We start from the raw sequence: 9,659 nt of genomic DNA, 5'->3' as shown, positions 1-9,659 counted from the left end.
TAACATACATTATTTGTGTTTATTACAATGAAGTTTCAATTTCCAGTGTATTCAAATTTCATGAACATAAATTTGCTTGGATTTTATTTATTTATTTCGGCTTATGAAAGTCACAATAACACAGTGTGTCTATCATTAATTAATTTTTAATTAATCAGTAATAACTACAAATGGACAGGAAAAAAACTACATACGCACCATTAATTTCTTGGTGACACAACTTTTGTACAGCACATTTAACACAATCAATCTGTGTTTTCATGAGCATGACAGTAGAAATTCTCCTCATGGACTGATGCAACCTCCAGATGCCATCCTGTGAAATCAATCAAGCGTGATCAAGCATTATATGTTGAAAATGATCACAAAGTCTTCCATAAATATTGATGTACAAACGGCTTTAAAAAAGAGAAAATGTTTTGTCAGATAAAGGTAAAAATACATTTAAATAAATGTTTTTCATCGAAGTATCCACATCTTACCAAGAATCTCTTTCTGTCGCAAATAATAAAGGTTTCAAATTACTTCGGAATTAGTAGAACTGGTTTATGCAAACCCACTTTTCATGGTTATTAGTTGATGTTGCGACACATATAAAGATGGTAAGTTGTCAACACAGGTAAAATCTAAATCTAGATAAATTGTAAGATATATACATTTGTGTTTGTCTGTTTCTGTGCTGCAGCTCTCTCTCTCAGGTCAGACTGGTAACACCCAGAAAGACTGACCAGCAGCTTTTCCCCAGCTGATATTAAATCTTTCTGTTTGTCTGGTCAGGCATGTCTCAAGACAGTCAACATGGCAAGTGGAACGTCTCTAGCAGTGATGATGACGACGATGTTCTTCCTCCTTCTGGGACTGCAACCTTTAAGCCTGCTTCCAATCTCAGCTCCCACCGGCCTTCCCCAAGTATACTGGAAACCGTGCCGGCCACTGTGGAAGTGAAACCAGCTGCTGCTGCTGCTGCTCCTGCATCCTCACTTCTTATTGGTTCTGAGGCTAGACAGATAGCAACAATGAACCAGTTAAATCCAGTCAAGTATGAAACTAATCCATCATTGGCGGGAAAGCGGAAGAAAGATGTGCCAGATGGCTCAGGCTGGGCTCTCTCAGATAGTGATGATGATGATGACGGGAGTGCAAATGGAAAGAGTCTTACTAACGTACCAAAGAGGGCGCCTCCGAACCCCACAGCAAAGAAAGTGAAGGTTGAGAAAGGGCGACCTCCAAGTCCTCATGGCCGTCTCTATTACATGGACGAGCCGGAGGACTTCTTTGAATCCAGTGTTCCCTGTCTAAATGATGCCTACAGGTTTTACCTCACCAAAGTCACCGGACTGGACAGGAAGAACAACAGCGGGGCTCTGCACATCAGAGGTGAGTTTAGTGTGATCACTCACGACCTTTTTCACAGTATAATAAGCAGGAAAATTCAGAATAGAACATTGGCCAGTAGTAAATGGCTGTTTAGACTGAGAAGCTCCTGGAAGAGGTTTATGGACTAGAACTTTGTTGCCGTCTCTGAATAGAGGCGTTTTTCTTTTTTGTAACAGTTAGAATGTGACTCTGCTTTAGGGTAGTTGTTTGAAGCCAGGACCTCAATACCGCATTCTGTTATTTTAAACAGATGAAATGAGGGTCTTAGTTTTAGTCTCCACAAGCACAGTGTGTTTTTCTTACCCCCAACATTGAATCACTTTGCTTTAGATGCCACCAGTTTGAAAGGGTGATGTACATAAACCTCCTCTTGCCATCAGTCTATTAATTTATCTAACAATCCTAACTGTTTTCTTCCATTCAGATATTCTCTCTCCCCTGTTTGGGACCCTGAAAGAATCGGTTCAGGTGAATACAGACCGAAATAACTGCTTTTTGTTTTTCAATAGAGAGTAAACTGAAATAACCCTTCTGATTTTAATTATTGCCACTATGAGGTTGAATCTTTAGTCAAATATTTGGGAAATATTGGATAACTGAAAATCTTGTTTTCAGTTATGCTCTCTTTCTCCATAGTTTAACTACTGCTTTGATATTGAATGGATGGTAAAGCAGTACCCATCAGAATTCAGGTACGTGCCTCTTTTTTGCTGCTAGCATCATATTATTATGATCACTCCATTTTTCTTATTAGTGTCAATCTACTCATTTCTGCCTTATATAGATGCTAGCAACCTCAAGTGTGTTATGGCTTGTGCAATTCTATTGAGATATTTTCTTTTTGTAATATAATGCTGTAAAGTGTTGTGAAAAATTATCCATCTATCCATGATTTATTTTCCTCTAATTCACATTTGACAGAAGATAAAATGTACAAATGCATCTGGTAAACATTTAGGAGCGCTACGGCAAGCTGTAGGCCTAAATGTCACCAGCCATGACTGACACACCCTTGGGACTTAAATAGCTTCGGCTGCAGACGACTTCCTGTGATTGGTGGATGAGGGCAGGAAGGATGACGCCAATCACAGGCTGACAATGCTGGAGCACGTTGGCGCGTAGTCCACGGTCCCTCCGGCTGGGACCACTCACGAGATGGAGATCACCTCCTGCAATTTACAAAAGCAACTCACACAAAATAGGGCCACACAGTGGGGGTAGTAACACAATGGTAAATAATAAATGTGAGTGGGGAAGAGCAATATCTGTCTTCAGACGTTTATTCTGAGTTGTGTTTACAGGGATCTTCCGGTTCTGATCGTCCATGGTGATAAGAGGGAGGCCAAGGCCCGACTACTGCAGCAGGCTCAGCCTTTCCCACGTGTTCGATTCTGCCAGGTACAAACTCCCCGCCACCACTCTACTGAAGTACCATTTGACTGCTGTAAACCATGATCTATTGAATTAATTCATACGGCGACAGTTGAAGATTCGTCTTTAAGGACTCTGGATTTCCCCTTTAATTGGTCTAATGGTGTCAATTTCCCGGATAGGCCAAGCTGGATATTGCTTTTGGAACACACCACACGTAAGCATTTCCTTCTCTGCCAGGTATTTTCATTTTCCTGATATTACCTCTAGCTGAAACATACAAGTGGAGGTCCAGTGATTCTCACGGTGAAATACCAGGGTGGGTGCGTGTGACCCCAGGAAACATGCAAGATGAAACTACCGTCCGCTCCAGTAGGTGGCAGTGGTGCTTTCACGTCTACATAGTGTCGTTAGCTTGCAGGAAGCATTAGCTTCTCCTTTATGGTGTAGGGTTTGTTGCACCGAGCAATCACATCAGCACAATTTGTTTTATTCATTTTTGGTTTGTTGATTCAAATGTTTTATGTTTTGCTCCTGAGGTAAAGCTGCTGATCAATTTACTATTATGTATTATAATTTTATTTATTTTCAGTATCAAATGGATCAATTAGTTGGATGGAAAAAGGTTTATAGTTTAAATAAAGATTACATTTTCTTGAATTTAAGGCAAATTTATGCACTTTGAGTCTTTTCTGGTTTAGACAAAAATTAAAAAGTTATTCTTTGTTATATGTTGATGTATATCTTTCTTTTCCATTTTTTTTTGTTTTCTTTAATGGTAATAAGGATAGAGGGGCACTTGTAACAATTTTATAGACACATTATACAATTTATAGTCGTGGCAGAAGGTGGGAGGAGCAAAATGTTCTCTTCTTTCGAGGAGAGCTTAACAGAAAACAACTGAATCACTGCTCTAGTCTAAAATTTTAACCACGAGGTAACTTACAGGTGTCGGAGGATAGAATACATTGTTTTGTGCCTTTTATGCAGGAAGATGATGTTGCTATGGTATGAGGAAGGCTTCAGAGTCGTCATTCTTACCTCCAACCTTATCAGAGCTGACTGGTACCAGAAAACACAAGGGTGAGTCTGGAGTTTTGCACAGTATAAGGTTTGATTATGGAAAATACCCTACATTTATTATTTCCAAACCAGGATGTGGATGAGCCCTTTGTTTCCACGGTTACCAGAGGGCAGCAGTGCGACTGCAGGCGAGTCCCCCACCTTCTTTAAGAGGGACCTGCTGAAATACCTGGCATCATACCGTGCACCAGAGCTGGAGGAGTGGATCCAGAGAATCAAAGACCATGACCTGTCTGAGACCAGGTACACGTTACACACATGTTCAGATGTTACAAAGACTTCACTGGTTGAAGTCTTCTGTGATCGGAGGTCCGTGTTAGAAAATAACAAGAACGATGTGGTTTTCCTGCTCTTGTTATATTTCATCAGGGTTTATTTGGTGGGCTCAAGCCCTGGAAGATATGTCGGTCCAGAAATGGAGCACTGGGGCCATCTGAGGCTGAGGAAGGTAGGTTTCTGTTTGTCTCTTCTGTCCTCCTCTCCATAGCTTCTCCAACAAGTTAATATTTGAACAAGACAGGAAACAGGTTTCCAATAATTCCACTTTTTCTGTGTTAAATGTAGGTTTCTTTGTCATGGTTTCATTTCAGCGTAGTGTGGAAAAAAACAACTTATTATAGGTTTTCTGTTATCACCTAGTCTTCATATAAAATTCCTTGTTTACTTTTATGCGGTGAATGTCAGTGTACCGGTAATCTCTAACTCCTTTATTCTCTCATTAGCTGTTGTATGATCACACGGATCTTATGCCCAATGAGGAGAGGTGGCCTGTGATTGGCCAGTTCTCCAGCATCGGCTCAATGGGACTGGACAAGACCAAATGGTTGGCAGGGGAATTTCAACGCACCATGACCACACTGGGGAAATCCGCTCTTCGCTCAGACCCCCCTCTGTACTTGGTGTGCTCCTCCGACACATTCCCAGTGTGATCTGTTGTTTGATTTGCGGCAGCATTCAAATGCTGTCAGAAAGACAATGTTTGAGAGAAGATTTAACCCCTTCCTTGCACTGATTCAGCGATCTCTTGAGTGTCTGGTGAATTGCAGAAAAGTGCTTTATGTCACTGACAATAAACCAGTTTCATATAGTAAATAATATTCAAGAATAAATAAAATGTTGAAATAACTTGCACAATAACTTGTGTTTCATTTTGAATGTTAAATACATTCTAAATGAAACACATCATCACTGGGTTCAATCCTCTGGACTGTTATACCCAGCTCATGAATGTATAGCTCTATGAGACTCGACTGACCTGACAACTCTTCTCTATTTGAGTGGTTTGCGTTAACTCTTGTTACCTCTGAGATGCTTTTCAAGATTTTAAATCTGAAATCCTAAGACAAATTTCTAATGCGTTCACTTGCAGGTCTATCCATCAGTCGAGGATGTGAGGACAAGTTTAGAAGGCTATCCTGGTGAGTAATGCGTGTTTTGTTTCACAGTGAATTTAAGTGTCGTGTTCACACCATTAAAATCAACCTTGCAGGTAGATGGACGTTTGTCACAATGGGATCGCTGGAGCAGCAGAGCCATGTTTTTGCTGCCATATTGGCTGATTAAATTATCTGCTCCCAGCATCAGTGTTTGCTCGACGGGTGTAGCTTGTAAACGGTGTCTGCTTGTATTTGATTGTGACCCACATCTCTTTTGTCTTCCAGCGGGGGGGTCTCTTCCTTATAGCATCCAGACGGCTCAGAAACAACTGTGGCTCCACTCATACTTCCAGTAACTTAACATCCATTAACCAGAATCCATCTGTGTTGTCATGCATTTCATATTATAAACATTGCTCACAGTTTAATTCTACTGACGAATTAAAATACTCTCGTTTGCACGTGTATCTTTGTGTAGCCGTTGGACGGCGAATTCAACAGGAAGGAGTCACGCCATGCCACACATCAAGACGTACATGAGGGCATCACCGGATTTCACCCAACTTGCCTGGTTCCTCGTCACAAGGTGTGTGTGTGTGTGTGTGTGTGTGTGTGTGAGTGTGTGTGGTGTGTGTATTATCCACCATATATTCATTTTGTCATCTCTCACATCAATTCTTTGTAAGTTCCACTAAATTCTTCATCATAGATGAAAATTAAATTTCTTTGTTTACTCGTTTGTACTTTCATTGCAGCCATAATACTCGGTGCTTTGTGGTTGTGTGTGTTTCATCAGCATGTTTATTACCGAATGTTGCAGATGGTTATGACCATTATCCTGATCAATATTGACAGATACTAATGTGAATTAATTGAAACGATAGTTAAATTTTTGATTACCGGTATGTGCTGAGCTGTTTGATTTTTTTTTAGCATTAAAACTTTCATTGTGTATTTCAGTGCCAATTTGTCCAAAGCAGCGTGGGGAGCGCTGGAGAAGAACAACACTCAGCTGATGGTCCGATCGTACGAGCTGGGAGTTCTCTTCATTCCCTCTGCTTTTGTAAGAACACGCAGGGATAATGCACGAAATACATCCTAATACACGACTAAATGTTTTCCTCCAAAAAAATTACAACTTGTACTGAATAATTGTACAATATTAAAACTTGATAGACCTCATTATATTATTGTATGTTATTCTATTAATATTTGTTGTGATATTTGTCTCTTTCCAGAACATGAAGACTTTCCCTGTTAACAAAAATCCATTTCCTGCCTCCTCGTCCTCATCCGGTTTCCTCGTGCCCTTTGACCTCCCTCCCACATCCTATTCTCCCGAAGGTACCAAAGTCTGTGTCTATTAAATCTATTACATGATGGATTAATCAGATTTACTGTTCATCTCTTATTTAGCATTTGACAATATCTGAATGGAAGAATGTGAGTAGCCGTGGGTGAAATACGAATTTCTCGACATATCAGAGTTTGGGAAAGTATGTTCTTCATGCACTCAATATTTGGATGAAGGCGATCAGCCTCTGGTGCTGCCGAGGTGTTATAGAAGTGCTTTGATAATGGCCCATAAAAACAGGATTACTGTATCATATTTCCACAATGAATGCCAATATAAAATAAAAAATGTAATTCAAATTATGAATATAATATTCCATTGCTACACTTAAAAAAACTTACACATGGCTTGTCAGCAAAAGCGACAGCAACAGGCCCTAAACCTTGGTGAAACTTAAAGCTAATCAGTTTCGTAATACTTTATATTGTGGAACATATTTTGATAAGCCACCCAAAGGGGCATACAAGATTACCCTCGTCTGGGCATTTAAAGGGCCTGACATAATTGAATGAAGATTCACACATGCTTTGTTGGTGCTCTGAAGGCATGCATCTTGTAATAGATTTCTTTAAATTGCTTAGTTAAATTTATTTTGCATATTTGAACTGTTTTTCCTGTCAGTTAGCTCACAGCCACCTACAGTATAGAGGTTATTTGCTATCCTATACCGGTATATTCTTTTGTACTGTATTGTATTGTATTTTCTGTAAATGAAGCAATGGCCCTATGAATGGATTTAAAATACTGGGAAGGTCATGCTGACTCGATCGGATGATATCAGACATTCTTTCTGCTGCTATCTTTTTGCAGTGCCACACATCAGCAAAATCGATCCGCTAAACTCCCATCATCAATCGATGTTTTAAAACTGACTTATCTGCTCTGGCCACCTGGGCTTTGTTCAGTGTGAATCACTGCACAGATTAAATAATTCTCTCAAGGAAGTTAAATTGATGAGTAATTGTTCTGAGGTAATTCACTATAGATTTCACTGTAGAGTTTAGCAACCACAGAAGCAGCAGTTGCAGACTAAAAATCTTTTGATCACTAGACATCTGCTGAGCTCATTTGTGAAATGCATCAAACATCATTTGGACATATTTAATTTATATCCTGTAATATTCATCATACAATTCTTTATTATAAGCATTTACAGAATTTCTTATGTAGACAATTTCTCAAGCTTTTGAATCCTGAAGTCTTCAGCAGTTCAGCTCATTTTTAATGGTTATTATTTTAATGGTTATTATTTATGTTAAGGGTCTATGAGACACCAGTTAAGCAGTGCATGAAGAATGTAATATAATTAAATAATAAATACGGTAAATAAAATGTATTCATCCCTTTCTCTGTTCTCAGATCAGCCTTGGATATGGAACATCCCATACAGCCAGGCTCCAGACACACACGGCAACGTCTGGGTTCCCTCATGAACACACACACACACACACACCTACACCTACACAGACACACACACACACACACACCTACACCTACACAGACACACACACACATACACACACAACTCCTCACTATTCCTCAAAAACTGCTGGTTGTAACTGTCACTACTATGTTTAGTCTTAATTGTCATTAACATTTCTTTATTTTTTATACCGTACGGTAGACTCGCTTGTTTTCTACCAATAAATTCAATAACGATTATCATTGTTGATGTCATCTGTTTCCATATATTTTGAAGGCACTGATAGGAAAGCCTTGAAGCACCTGCTAAGATGGTTTGGGAATTCCCCCAAGCCTCTCCTTAGTGGGCCTCTGCATCTGATCAGGGCAACTACAGCGTCATCAGCTGAAATACACGGCCCCATCGAGCCTCAGGGGCTCCAAGGACGTACTGGAAGAGGAGGCAGGCATCTAAACTAAACTAAATCGGGGTGCAAATTTGTAGATAAGGTAATCAGAGAATGGATGTTGATGTCCCTGAAGCTGCTGAGGTCATCTGTTTAAATCAACATAGAACTGAACCTACATGAAATGAGGCAGAATGAACCTCTAGCTGGTTGTGGAAAAAGAAAGGAGCTGTAAACTGGAACAGATTGGCAGTGACTTGGCCGCCACCGCAGGCCCACAGACTGCAGTGTGCTGTCGTTGTGCTGTATACCAACTACTCTCCGTGATAATTGTCCATGAACGGGTGTTTTTATTCTGATTGGTGTATCATTATTTTTATTATATTGAAAAAACTTAAAAAAAAAAAATCCGATCTCACGATGAAAAAGTTGTCCACAATCTGTATTTGTCTTGAATCCAACTCATTTGTAAAAAAAAAATAAAAAAAATCTATAGCCTAAAAGATATCCCCGCACTGAATTTGATCAGCATGCAATGACAGGTTTTTGAGATATCTTGCAAAAAAAACAGAAAAACAAACGGAAAACAACAACAACAACACAAATGTGAATGGAAGTCATCCCACTGAGTACCACATCTGGGACGGTAGCTCGTTTGATGAACTGCGTCTCCCATCGTGCTTTGCGTCGTCGTGTCAACATGGCGTCTGTCTACCGGACAAAAGGCGAATGTGTCTGACGGAGGGTTGAAACCCAATTACAGGGGAGACATTTTGGGAAAACTGTCAGTGTGTGTGCGTCGCGGTGGCCCGAGGCATTAGCTGTATGGTAAAAGAACCATCTGCGGAGGCTCGTCGTCTGGAATATTCAGGTAAGCTGATTCCCGCTAGCCCCGTACGTTACGTTTGCTTCTCCCTACGGAGAACTCCTTAAAGAATCCGAGGCGTTGAAGATTCACCTGAACTGATACTAATGTTCCGATATCAACATGTCAGCCTCCACATCACACGATCCGGGTTCACCGAGAAACACTTGATAGAACGCAATGACAACTTTTTCCTGCTTTTAGGCGAACCCGTAATAAAACGCGCTATTAACGTTGTAATAGACACGATCGCTTGTTTTGGGGGGGATGTGTCCCGAATGTTAGACGTTCCCCATCGGCTTGATTTGAGCAGCAACAATGAATCCATTATTTATTCTCGGTGTTTACGAGTCAAAGCTCTGCATCTGTGATCTATTGACGTTTGACAGAAGGACACCTTTGTCTCCGGACGCACCGCGCCTTCT

General features: G+C 40.3%; 1 protein-coding gene across 1 annotated transcript; it reads left to right on the top strand.

Annotated features, from left to right (window-relative positions):
• The first annotated feature begins 779 nt into the window (after positions 1 to 779).
• LOC137912593 (tyrosyl-DNA phosphodiesterase 1-like) lies at positions 780 to 7,994 on the top strand. Its single transcript, XM_068756731.1, has 15 exons — positions 780 to 1,377; positions 1,802 to 1,845; positions 2,014 to 2,069; positions 2,679 to 2,775; positions 2,931 to 2,965; positions 3,739 to 3,831; positions 3,904 to 4,074; positions 4,201 to 4,279; positions 4,554 to 4,730; positions 5,201 to 5,249; positions 5,493 to 5,559; positions 5,686 to 5,793; positions 6,168 to 6,270; positions 6,446 to 6,551; positions 7,921 to 7,994. The coding sequence occupies exons 1-15, from the start codon at positions 780 to 782 to the stop codon at positions 7,992 to 7,994; spliced, it is 1,857 nt and encodes a 618-aa protein (XP_068612832.1).
• Positions 7,995 to 9,659: the final 1,665 nt, after the last annotated feature.

Source organism: Brachionichthys hirsutus, unplaced genomic scaffold (assembly GCF_040956055.1).
Source record: "Brachionichthys hirsutus isolate HB-005 unplaced genomic scaffold, CSIRO-AGI_Bhir_v1 contig_200, whole genome shotgun sequence".
Classification (NCBI taxonomy): Eukaryota; Metazoa; Chordata; class Actinopteri; order Lophiiformes; family Brachionichthyidae; genus Brachionichthys; species Brachionichthys hirsutus.
Note: the sequence above shows the minus strand (reverse complement) of the source record. Positions and strands in the feature narration are given on the sequence as shown.

Coding starts and splice junctions, on each gene's coding strand:
- LOC137912593 (XM_068756731.1), top strand. CDS start 780: ATGTCTCAAGACAGTCAACATGGCAAGTGGAACGTCTCTAGCAGTGAT. Junction 2,070..2,678: donor CAGTACCCATCAGAATTCAG/GTACGTGCCTCT, acceptor TTGTGTTTACAG/GGATCTTCCGGTTCTGATCG. Junction 3,832..3,903: donor TGGTACCAGAAAACACAAGG/GTGAGTCTGGAG, acceptor TTTCCAAACCAG/GATGTGGATGAGCCCTTTGT.